Source organism: Anthonomus grandis, chromosome 13 (genome assembly GCF_022605725.1).
Source record: "Anthonomus grandis grandis chromosome 13, icAntGran1.3, whole genome shotgun sequence".
Classification (NCBI taxonomy): Eukaryota; Metazoa; Arthropoda; class Insecta; order Coleoptera; family Curculionidae; genus Anthonomus; species Anthonomus grandis.
This window is the reverse complement of record NC_065558.1, coordinates 3,194,993-3,207,927: the sequence shown is the minus strand read 5'-3', so window position 1 is coordinate 3,207,927 and position 12,935 is coordinate 3,194,993. Positions and strand designations below refer to the sequence as shown.

The 12,935-nt window shown below is 32.6% G+C and overlaps 2 protein-coding genes across 2 annotated transcripts; both read right to left on the bottom strand.

Annotated features, from left to right (window-relative positions):
- Positions 1-8,242: 8,242 nt before the first annotated feature.
- Positions 8,243-9,880, bottom strand: LOC126743709 (xyloside xylosyltransferase 1-like). The gene is made up of 3 exons (XM_050450923.1): positions 9,270-9,880; positions 9,072-9,213; positions 8,243-9,018 (listed from the first exon to the last, which is right to left on the bottom strand). Exons 1-3 carry the CDS (start codon positions 9,745-9,747, stop codon positions 8,538-8,540), a joined length of 1,101 nt encoding a protein of 366 aa, XP_050306880.1. The 5' UTR covers positions 9,748-9,880; the 3' UTR covers positions 8,243-8,537.
- Positions 9,881-11,643: 1,763 nt separating this feature from the next.
- LOC126743769 (deubiquitinase OTUD6B) lies at positions 11,644-12,825 on the bottom strand. The gene has a single exon (XM_050450987.1). It carries the CDS (start codon positions 12,723-12,725, stop codon positions 11,838-11,840), a length of 888 nt encoding a protein of 295 aa, XP_050306944.1. The 5' UTR covers positions 12,726-12,825; the 3' UTR covers positions 11,644-11,837.
- Positions 12,826-12,935: the final 110 nt, after the last annotated feature.

Below are 12,935 nucleotides of genomic sequence, written 5' to 3'. Positions count from 1 at the left end.
AAAGTCGGCAGATAAAAAAACATGAACGTGAACAGGACCAATTTCTTCAGCAAAATACTCCACCGGGAAGTCCGATACCCCTGCCCGATCATATTCCTATGGAAGATGTTGGAATAGTAAATGAACCTCCAAGAAATCAATCTTACTTAGAGGCTAACAGGTCTTCCGGAAGAAAGAGACTTCGCAAGGACAGAACTGCTGCATACAGGAAAATCAAGCGTTTGGAAAAGGACTTGGAAAAAACAAAGCAGTCTTTACGGAGGTATAAGAAACGTTGCCAGCGATACCAGAAAAAGAATGTTGTGGCAGGGAGTCGGAAAAGTGAAACAGCTAGTCCTTACAGTAAAGCCATCCAAGATACCAAAGGATATAATGTTCCTGAAACTGTAAAAAAAACTCTAGTTTTTCATAATGCACTAGTTGCACAAATAAAAGACAATTACTCAAAAACAAACAACGAAAAAGAAAAGCAAATTATTTCTAGAGCCACTAGTAGAACCATTGTCAAAAAATATAAATTTTTAACAAGAACTAAAAAGGTACTCCAATGTCATTCTTCAACTACAATGTCAAAAAGAAAAGGAAGATGTCGACTTACTTTACATCCACTTCAAAAAAAAATACGAGACTTTTTTAATAGAGATGACATAACTACGTTAACACCGGGAAAAAAACAAACAGTAACACGAGGCAAGATCAAATATCAGAAAAGATTGCTAAAGGAAACCCTTAAAAATTTTTATGAAAAGTTTTGCAAAGAGTTTCCTTGTAGTAAAATTAGTTTTGCGACATTTTGCAGGCATAGACCTTGTTGGGTTGTGAAACCAAAACTTTCCGATAGAGATTCTTGCTTGTGCAAAAAACATTCCAATATACAGCATAAACTGGATACTTTAGTAAAAGAAAAAATATGCACAGAACGCAACATCGAAAACGTATGTAAGCTGGTTACGTGTGATGTAAAATCAAAAGATTGCATGAAAAATATCTGCCCAAAATGCCAAGATCAGGCCGCTATAATCCTCGCGGATATTAAAGATCCAAATAAATTAGTTAATTGGAACTTTTGGAAACTTGAAAAAGAGGAAAGGAGCAAATCAGGCAAAACATTTTTTGTTAATAAAACAAAGCTTATCCGTGAATCTGGAATGCTAAAGAACCTATGCACAAATTTTAATGCAGAACTAAAAACAATGTTCTGTTGGCATGTCTTTAAAAAAAATCATCAAGCCAGTCAAAGGCAAAAATGTATTTCTGAACTAACTTATGAAGAGGCTGCTGTACATATAGATTTTTCTGAAAATTACTCATGCAAAATGAGTTCAGAAATACAGGCAATGCATTTCGGTTCCTCACACAACCAGGCCAGTCTCCATACCGTTGTAGTTTACTATGACAATAAACCTCCTGAAAGTATATGTACCATTTCTTCCTGTACTCGGCATGACCCTCCTGCTATTTGGGCCCACTTACGTCCTGTTTTAGAAGAACTAAAACAAAATGGTGTGCAAACTGTTAACTTCTTTAGTGATGGCCCAACATCACAATACCGCAACAAGGACAATTTTTTTTATTTGAATACATATTTTAGAGATTATGGATTTTCAAATGCTTCATGGAACTTTTCAGAGGCTTCGCATGGTAAGGGTGCTCCGGATGGTGTTGGGGCTGCAGTCAAAAGAGTAGCTGATGGACTTGTCTGTAAAGGGAATGACATTCCAGATGCAGAAGCGTTATTTAGGATTCTTCAAGGAAAAGTAAATGTGAAACTTTATTGGATCGATTTAGAAGATGTCATTAACTTTGATTCCAAAAAAGAAATAAATAATCGTTACAAAATGACTAAAGGCATTATGAAAGTAGGTCAAATTATTTTGAAAGATTCTGAGTCCGATTTATATGGACGCGAATTATCGTGTTTTTGCAAGAAATTGCCTACAACATGTGATTGTCATTCATTGCAACGGATGTATTATCAAGACTGTGAAACTGTAGATTCAGACGATAACCCAGAAGATACCACTCCTCAACAACAGCTTCAACAACAACAATTTTTACCTGTGACCTTTGAAAATGTAAAAATTGATCAATGGCTGCTTGTTAAATATAACAATGTGATATATCCGGGCGTTGTTACTGATACAAATAACGATGAATCCTGTGAAGTTAAAGTTCTGCATTCTGTAGGAGTCAATAAATACATTTGGCCAATCAAGGAAGACAAGATCTGGTATAAATTTGAAGATATAGTGGGTTCTATTGAAGCACCTACTAATGCAACTAAACGAATTTTACAGTTTAAAACGCCGTTTTGGCTTGAAAATGGGGAAGGCATCAACTAATTTAACCTAAGTATTTTATTATTTGTTATGAGTTACTTAAAATTTAGAGTTTATTTTGTTATGTTTGGTTAAATTTAGAATTTACATTTTTGGTTAAACGTTTTTGTAATTGGAGCCATTTAATAAAAAAAAAACAATTATTATTTAAATGTGTTTGTTTTCTGTCAATTTTTAGCATCATTGTCAGGTTTGTTACATCAGTGTCAGGTTCGTCACTATTTAGAAAAACACATAAAATATGGTATTGCTTTTTATAGAAAAATAGAAACTAAAAAAAAATAAATTACCCATCGGCTTCTTGCAATAATTAATGTTTTAAAAAGAATTCTTAACCTGGGTCTAAGGCTAATTTTCTGACTTTTAAGAAGTAGTGACGAACCTGACAAAGTTCAGTAAGCAGAATCACTCAAAAATGGGTAAAATAAAAAAAAATTTGCACTGCTTTTGCCAAATTGTGTTATAAAACATGATTAGAAAATGATTTGTTTGTTTTTTTGCATAATATTAAATATTTTGTAATGAACGATTTTCACTATTGGTTTGACGACTTTAAATGATAATGACCCTTATATGATACTTCCGTCCATTTTTCACACAAAGCTATTTCAGGTCAATTATTTTTCGAAAGATGTTTAATAATATATGTTATATCAGTGGTCGAATAGGACAACCTAAGTTATCTCTACAATGCAATAGATCTTCAAAACATCAACAAGTCGCACAGATATTAGATTACTTCTAGAACAAAGGACTATTGTTCTATATCATAAACATCTTTAATTACTTCAATCATAGAAGAACTAGTAAACAGTAAATAAGGCGTAGTTTCCCACGAAACCCAAGAAGCTTGTTGACGATAATTCCATTTATTTATCCACAACGCCACCAGGACTCTACGTGACCTAAAATGCAGCATCAGCACCACAGAAACTATTTAAGCTTGACCATGTCTCCATTATTATTATTATTATTGTTGTTGTATTGTAGTAATAATCATATCTTTTGTTTAACTCTTAATTGTTTTAAAATCCAAAAGTTATAATTGTATTCTTTTATTATTTTATAATGTAATTAAAGTTTTTTTTAAAAAAGTAAATTCAGTGATTGTGATTTAACATATATATATTTTAACAAACTGATATACTTAAATATTTATAGTGTAACTGACAGCCTCATGATCAGAGACCCTTGGATCCAAAACTCAACAGGATACATTGTCATAAATTTTAATTGTGTTTCTCGAATCAGTCTCTAAGTTATTTGACATTATTGTTATGTCAGAGTCGTATAATGTGTATTCTCTGAATGGTTTTCACATATACCTGGCAGCTCGGTGTTTTTTAATGAAAGTTTATTAAATCGGTATGATAGATGTATTGTTTACAACAAGAGTCCTTTATTGATTGCAAAATAACCTCTCAGAGTGACCTAAAAATCATTAACAATACACTCAAAAAAAAGTGTCTTGATGTTTGAAAAAGATGTTTTGCCTTGTCAACAAGAAATTAGTTGGAGAGCCTAGAGAGATTTTTTCCATACTTTTAACTTGGACTCCAGCTCTATTCATGTGTTTGTTGGTGATATGAATATTGACCTCAGTCAGGAGATCTTGTCTTGACCATTGTTTTGTAAACTGTCAAAATATCCTGTTTGGGAACATAAAATCTGTTATCCTTAAGAATGACCTTTCCGATCATTACCCCTAGTCAACATTCCACTCAGGAAATTTAGGACCAAGGATAATCAAATTAGAAAAAGAGATCATTACAGTCAAGTCAAAATAGACTTTATTTACTAAGTTTACAAATTTGTGCTAAAAGCTTCCTAATCATAGAATTTACAATACTAGTAGTTATTTGGTTAAACTTAAAACAGGATACAGAATCCATTTTGATTGTACATAGGGAGAATATTTTATATCATAAAAGAAAAACTAAAAAGAAAAGAAAAGGCAAGAACTAACATAAAACAAGAATTAAAAAAAATCTGATCAACAGATACATAATTAATTTTAAATATTAAAATGAGTCGTTAAAATACTCTTCAATGCTGTAGTAAGCTTTTGTTAAGATTAATTTCTTTAGTGCCCTCCTAAACTTTTTAAGGTCTGTAACAGTCCTAATCGAAAAAGGAACATGATTAAATATTTTACGACTAATAAATATATAAGAGAGTTTCTCGTAAGTGAACAATTATCTTGAATTTTTTTCAGAAAGGATGGTAATGGTGGACTGGGGTGATGTATTGAGAGAAAATGACGTTCAAATTGCTACTAATATTTTTCTAAACAAGCTCAATGTCATCATATCTGATCTGAATCAACTAGTGTCAAAAGAATAAAAAATCAAAATAAGAGACTGAAACCTTGGATCACTGGTGGTCTTCTGGTATCAATTAGAACTAGAGATCGCTTGAAAAAATGTACATGCAATCAAAACAGTATGTTACTTGTAAACAAATATGATAACTATCGAAAGGTTTAAGTAAATTAATAAAAAATGAAGAAGAGTGAAGAAAATGTGGAATGACAGACAAAAAGGAAATGACTAATGAGTTTAACAAGTATTTTTGTAAAATAGGAAAAAGGATAGCTGAGGAAATTGTTCTGAATGGTCAGGGGGAGGGTAGCATGGAGAAGAGGGAAAATTGTTCATTTTTCTTGACTCCAGTTTCAAACAGACACATTATAAAGGTGGTTTTAGACTTAAAAAGTGGAGTGAAGTGTGTTGAGGATAGTGTTTCCTCTGATATAATAAAAAAATATAATGATGTCTTAGTTGGCCCTATGAAACACATAATTAATCTTATATTTATTAGTTCCGGAATCTTTCCTGATATTTTAAAGGGTACAATACCTACCACTATATAAACAGCATAGTCTAAATAATCTCTAACTACCGACCAATAGTTCTTACAAGTTCTTTCAGCAAAATTATTGAAAAATAAGTTAGACATTTTTTTAGAAAAGAATAATTTACTTCAAAAGAACTAAGTTGCTTTTAGAGAAAACCTAGGTACTAAAAATGCTCTTGTGAAGACCTCCGAAAGAATTATGAAATGCTTAGATGAAGGAAAAAAAGTAATAGCTATATATTTGGATTTACGAAAGGCTTTCAATACTGTTGCACACAAAATTCTTCTAAATCGGCTAGACTGTATTGGAATTAGAGGTATTACTAATGAATTAATTAAATTTTACTTAAGTAACAGGAAATAGAGTACCTATACAAATCTTGGTGTGCCACAGGGAACAGTCGTTTTTCCTTTTCTGTTTGATGTTTATATAAATGGCATTATGAAGCTTCTAGGAGAGAATGATATATTTTGTTTCGCTGATGACACTGCTATTATTATAAATAGAGACGATAGGAATAGTGTAAAAAAACAGACAGAGACCGCAACTCATAAGATTAAAAAATGGTTAGATCTCATAGTCTCTCTTTAAACATTGATAAAACAAAATGTATGGCTTTATCTCTTTCCTCTTGTGCTCTGCCTGATTATCAGGAGCTTAAAATACTAAAAAAACCCAATGCAATTGTGACATTACTTGTAACTGCTCCAAATTCATTGCCAGAGCATCATCACTAAAATACCTAGAAGAACCGTAGGGGTTATATCAACTATGTTACTAAATAAATTAGAAAACAAATTTATAAATTTTATGAACTTAGCAAAATCTTACCCTTTAAAAAACACTAAAGATAATTTATTATGCTCTTGTCGAATCAGTTTTAAATTATGCTATTGATGTTTGGGGTAATGCTGGTTCATCAATACTTTCAACGTTGTAGAATGTAGCATAGAAATGAGTTTAAAAAATTATTCTTTTTAAAAATAGGAGGCATCAACAGGCTTAGTGACACATCAGACTTGAGACTCAAAGAAAGTAATGTCCTCAATCTGGAACAATTGTAGGATTAAATCAGTTAAAGAAGATTTAGCGCATGGATTAAATACTAGATATGTGGGACATGGAAATGTTGCTTTGCAGAACCCCAAACATGAAAGAAAGAAAGAAAATGTGCTATATTAAGTAAGAATAATCTTGTGTACAAGCATCCTACAAGCTAAAAAAACAAAACAAAAATACAATTTCAAAAATTGACAAAACAATGAACAAAATTAACAACAGAAGACAAAATTTGTTGAACATACTTGAATTAAAGATAACTAAATAAAACAATCAATTACTAAATAAAGATAAACTTGTTGACAAAACTAGAGAAGAAAATTATTATGTAAACTAATGAGTTTTTGGCAAGACGTAGGAATAGGTAGGGGGAACATCATTTACACGACGAGTCAAATGGCCAGTGTCAGAGGGTAGTTTGGGAATTTTGTGAATAAGAGCAGCTGTTTCTAAGATAGAGAGTGAAAAAAGAGTTAGGATTTTTTCAGAAATGAAGAGGGGTTTGCAAGAATCTCTTAACTTAGCAGAACACAGGTATCTAACTGCTTTTTTTTGAATAACAAAGACAATGTTAAGTAGCCCCTTATTGGTTAAAACCCAAAAAGGCAAGCCATACCGAATATGAGATTCAATAAGTGAAAAGTACACTGAATGTGCAACCACCCCTCTCAGCTCTTGTTTTGCCATTTTTACTGCAAAACATCAAGAAGATAATTTCCCAGCTAAATGTAAAATATGATCTTCAAACCGAAGGCGACCATCAATGGTAATTCCTAGGAACTTGCAGCACTGTTTATTCTGCAAGAGGGAATTTTCGTCAAACATGAGACCCTGAACATCGCACTTAAACCCCATAATAGACGTCTTTCTTACATTAAACACGAGCCTGTTGGAAGCACACCATCCTGATAAAATCTGAAGGTCCTCAAGGATACAAGTCTTAATATAAACAGAATTTTTATGGCTCCATAGTATGGTGGTATCATCAGCAAATTAAACCACCTTGCCCTGCAGTTTCAATGAACTCAAGTCATCCACATACAGAAAAATAACAGTGGTCCCAACACTGAACCCTGGGGAACGCCGCATTTTAGGGATCTAGAAGCAGACAAACGCCCAGACACTGAAACCTTCTGAGTACGATTTGATAGATAGGACTCAAGCCATCGCAATGCTACGCCCCTAAAACCATATTTATCGAGCTTAGATAACAGTATTCCATGATCCACACAGTCAAGTCCAGAATTCAAGGACACATAGACGCTCTCCAAAAAGCTAAAAACAGCATCATGAGTCCCTTTACCGGCTTGAAATCCAAACTGATTTGCAGACAAAATGCCATTATGATGTAAAAAGGACAAAATTCTGCTTTTTGCAAGTTTTTCATGCGCGATAATGCCAGAATCATATTTATTGTGTTGGCCCTAAAGTATTCAATGACCTGCCTGACAACTTTAAGGTTCAGAGTTACTCTAAAGACAAGTCTAAAATTACTGAGGGGATCTTAAACAGTAATTATAGAATCTCTTACCTGATTTAAGATATGTGAGGAAATTATATGTGAAGATCATTCTGGTATAATTTTTTTTGTCACCATTATTGAAGTGTGACTGTCTATTTGTGACAATGTGTACAGTATATTTGTGGATTAAGTATTACAACCTCTTATTGTAAATTTTCAATCTTGATATAGGTGCACACACAATATATTAAATATATTTGTGCACAAAATAGTTAGCAGATTGGAAAATTATATTGGTTGTGGACCTAATTTAATGTATATTTGGGTGAATTTTGTTTTTCTTACTGGGTATTTTTATGCTCCTGTTGACTTCAAGTAATGGGTAGAGAAATATGATATATTATATAAAAACTGTGTATTATTTATTTTCTGCTAATAAATTATTATTATTATTATAAGTTAAATGTATCTTCATAACATTATTAAAATGTTTTTGCCCATATTAGGATTAATAATTACTCTATATAGTTTTATAAAAAAAAAGTTTATTTTTAATTGTTTAAGTGGGTATCCCCTAATAAAACAAATTTATAATAAAGCATAGCTAACATATATCTTATTGCCTATAAAAAAAGTAAATATATAAAAATTCTTTATTAATTATTTGAAACTATTATTGCACTACTTAAAAATTAATTAACATCTACAGCAAGTTTATAAAATGGCAAAGCTTTAATGGCAAGTACAAATTATTCATAAAACAACTATGATCAGATCTAAAAGCTAGATTTTAAACCTCCCTCTTAAAATATAAAAGTGGTCAAACTCTTGGAAGTTTAGTGTTACAGTTGCCATGTAGCACCATAACAGGATGCTCGCATTGAAAATAATAATCGAAAATCTCCCTGTAACCGTGATCTTTCCACCAAGTACACAATTGCCTGTTAAACCCACAATGTATTGTTTGAATTAAATGAGGAAACTCGTAACCTAACATAGTATAAAAATCTTGATCCCCTAGGTGGCCCCTAAACCTATACTTCTCAGTCATATTGATTATGTTCAGTTTTGAAATGACTTTTGGAAATTCTTTTGAGGTCCTTAACTTCACAAAGTTGATCATCACCACTCCACTGTTGTACCCCTGAAAGCCTTGCGGGTGTGTTTTATACGGGGAGATGGGCCTCTGATGATAAAAGTCCCCAAAGGTCGTTTTGTGTTTTAGTTTGTACATGTGCAGTATGTGTCGGTATACTGGTGAGAGTTCTGGGGCTAGGCCAAATAAGGCTGTAGGCTTAAAGCTAAAAATGATTCATTTTTATGAAGAGTTTTTATTAGTCATGATTTTACCTACCTATTGAATTGTTCAAATAATAAGGCGACATCTTTCTTAAAGAATAAATCACAGTCAAGTAAAATAGCTCTTTTTTGGGACAAAGGAGCTACCCTATACAATCCTAAAGATATATAAAACAAGGCATCACTGTAGTATGTACCTAAAAAGCAATATACTTATAACCAAATAAATGCAACTATTTAAAGTAATCATTACCAGGCTTCGAACTGAAAAATGGGGTCATAACACGAACAATATCCTGTATTTTTGCAGCAGCATTTTGAACATCATAAAATGTGTATACCAAGCTCTTGTTTGATCTATACACAACCTCTGATAGTTTATTCTGTGCTATTCCCTTTGACTTTTCATCAACCAAGATATGAAAGCGCAATGGCACAGAGGTTACATTCAGTAAATTATGCACCAAATTCCCAAACTTGTAAGTCAAAGAAGATTTATTGTTTACCTTTGTAAATATTAGCCAAATATTGAAGTCGTTATTTATAATATTTCGCGGCGTTGTAACTGGTGAAGAATGTATAAAGCTAAGGTTTTGTGCTTCTTGTACTATACTAGTAGCTACAGTGGAGGGAACTTTAAGGCTTAATGTTACAAAGGCAAAATAAAGCACCACAATTAACAATATTGCTAGAAATAGTTGTAACAGTATCAGGTTCTTGGGTCCTTTCATTTTGAGACATTTTCTTGATTATTTAGGGCGGCTTTTCTTTATTGGGAAAAGGTACTGCATTATGATAAAATAAAGTTCGTCGAACCCTGTTTTTTGTTTTGTTTACGTTGGTGACAGTTAGGTATGACGTTGACAGATTTATACGCATTAATCAGGACATACGTCTAGGGATCCGTGATTTTGCACGACCTATCGAAAGGTCTTGCTTGGATCGCCAGTGTTGCCAGGTATTACTAACTGTCACGCGCCAGTTTTGACACTAAAATGCGCCACCAAAGCGCCACCTTTTGACAGGACGCAAAAACTATTAAAAAATTAGCGGGAGTTTCAAATATTGGACAAATGTGGATTTCCTTTTATTCACAGTTTCCTATACCGGGTGATGCATCTCATTACGCACCATAGGAATTACAATGCAAAAATAAAGAAATAGAAATTCCTGCTTCCCTAATTGTTTTAGCTAAAAAGCCTATAGGACCTTTTTTGTAGCAAATTAATTTTGCTATAAGAAGGAATTTTTATAAAACAAGATATTTGAATCGTGGAGGCAAAATCGTCGAAAATATTCTTTCCCTTCCCATCACCTGTTTGCTAATTAAGAAACAAACATTACCTTTTTTGAAACTTCAAAAATCTGTCATATTATGTAATAACAACAATATTTATTTGCAATAAACTACTGTACAAAGTTTAAACTAATAATTACACTATTTCATAACTATTTTATAAATAAAGCACTTATTTTCCGTGTACTAGTTCCAGAATAACAAAGTTTTATCATCTCTACTTTTTCCTGTATAGAATAAATCATTTTAGAAATTTGATACTGTAGTAAGTTTCAAAAAAGGTAATGTTTGTTTCTTAATTAGCAAACAGGTGATGGAAAGAGAAAAGGGAAAGAACATTTTCGACAATTTTGCCTCCACGATTCAAATATCTTGTTTTATAAAAATACTTTCTTATAACAAAATTAATTTGCTACAAAAAAGGTCCTATAAACTTTTTAGCTAAAGCAATTAGGGAAGCAGGACTTTCTATTTCTTTATTTTTGCATTGTAATTCCTATGGTGCGTAATGAGATGCAGCACCCGCTATAGATATACATATTTATTATTTTATTAAATATAAAAGTAATTACCTAATTTTAATTTGTTTTTTTTTTTGTAATCAGAAACAAATGTGTTTAAATACTAATATACTTTAATTTAAAAAAATATAGGAATAAAATAAATGGGAATTCTACAAAATAACTTTTTTCATAAAAATAATGACAACAAAAATATTACATATTTCTAAATTAAATATTCTAAAATATTTAACAAAAAAAAACATCCTATATATGAAGCAAAATCAATCAATATCGATCAATTTCAATTCAAAACACAAACCACAAACAATAATGTTGCCGCTATGTCAACTGTCAACATGACAACTGTCACGGTTTGACGAGCAAAGTTGTCATAAGCATCTGTAGTGCTAAAGTCCAGTTTACGCTCACGCTCATGCAAAGGCGAATGGCAGACGATCCCTTTTGGTAGTTGGATTTGTTTATGAAATTAATAGTATTAAGAACCAACCAAAACCAATGCTTCTTTTGACTAGTTTACAATCAAGGTGCACGATACAAAATACAAAAGCGCCACTTTAGGCGCCCGGCGCATGTACCAAAATTTTACACGCCATATGAAATTTAAAAGCGCCACGCCTGGCAACCCTGCTGATCGCACCTTTACATTTTCCAAGCGGTGACAGTTATGTTTTTCGAAAAGTCATCCATAGGGGGCACTCACTTTGCTTAAGGTCACTGAATCTTAGGCTTGAGTAAGATCAAGATTTGTCTCATCCTTTATTTACTAATGAAGTTTCACACCTTCAAGTTAAATAAAACACCAAAAATCTGAATCCACCTTTTTTCTTATTTCTTAACTAAGATAACATCAAAATTTAAAATGGGTCAACAAACGATAAGAGATGAAATGAAATAATTACACTGATATTCAGGCTTTATCTCCATTTTCATCCAAAAACACATCAATCTCACACTGCTCAATTCAAATAAATTTTACATGATGACAACAAGAATGCCACAATCATACATCATTTTCTTCATCTACTAGTGGCAGTGTAGAATTGTAATGTTCACCCAACCTGTACAAATGCCTATGATATGTTAAAATAAGTTCTGGTCCTTTAAAGGTTTCCCCTTGAACTGTTGGAGGGCCATTTGCTTGTATCACTTTTATAGGGCATCCTATAATGTTTGACAAGGCTTTTAGTTCCAGTTGACCCCCCCATAGTTTCGTTTTTTCCACTTCCTTACAGTAGCTCTCAAACCCTTCTTCACTCATCTCAGAATCATCATCTTCATTGTACATAAATGGTAGAAAATCATCCTTATGTTCCCTCATGTAATTAGCGGTTTTTTTCCTTAGTTCAGTGACACTATAGCTAGGCCTACCACTGACTGTTAGTTGATGTTTAACTGCCAAATACAAACAGTTACCATCGGCAGGGATGTTATGAATTTGAAGATCAATTTCTTTTAAAGAATTTTTGATTGATGTCATTTCAACAAACCGGGGGCCCTCTCTGTTTTTTTCAGCTTGCTCCTGAATGCGTTTCTCCCTCTCCTTCGCCTCGCTTTCTTTTTTATTGCGCCGCTTTTGGGCCCTGGACATTTTCGGAGCTGTTTTATCTATCTGCACTTCATCATCTTCTGGCTCTTCTGCGGTAGGTTCTATACAGTTATCAGCTTCGATTTCTTTAAAGCCGTTTAGCTCTTCATTGTGTCTATTGTCAAGTTCCTTTTCTAGCCGCGAAATTTCTTCGGTAATCTCCTTTTTCTTCTGTTTGTCTCCTTTGGGGATACTTTTTTTCATACCCTGGATTTTGTTTTGTAGTTCTTTTTTTTCTTGCCGTTGTCGTTTTAGGAGATCTTCTTTGTCGAGCAGGACCGGTTCTCCACTGGGATTTTCCATTTTTTTATTCACGATTTAATGAAATTTAGTGAAAATTTGGAAAAAAAAGATATGGAATACAGAAAATTTTGTAGGTTAGGTATTTGTTGACAACGTTGACATTTGAACTAGTTTGACAATTCTAGTAGGAACGTGGAGTGATCGATATTTGAGAAAAGAGCAAAAAATTATAATTATTCATAAATTAATTTAATTAATTATTTCATGATT

Coding starts and splice junctions, on each gene's coding strand:
- LOC126743709 (XM_050450923.1), bottom strand. CDS start 9,747: ATGAAAGGACCCAAGAACCTGATACTGTTACAACTATTTCTAGCAATA. Junction 9,214..9,269: donor ATTTTTCAGTTCGAAGCCTG/GTAATGATTACT, acceptor ATTGCTTTTTAG/GTACATACTACAGTGATGCC. Junction 9,019..9,071: donor TTATTTGAACAATTCAATAG/GTAGGTAAAATC, acceptor AATCATTTTTAG/CTTTAAGCCTACAGCCTTAT.
- LOC126743769 (XM_050450987.1), bottom strand. CDS start 12,725: ATGGAAAATCCCAGTGGAGAACCGGTCCTGCTCGACAAAGAAGATCTC.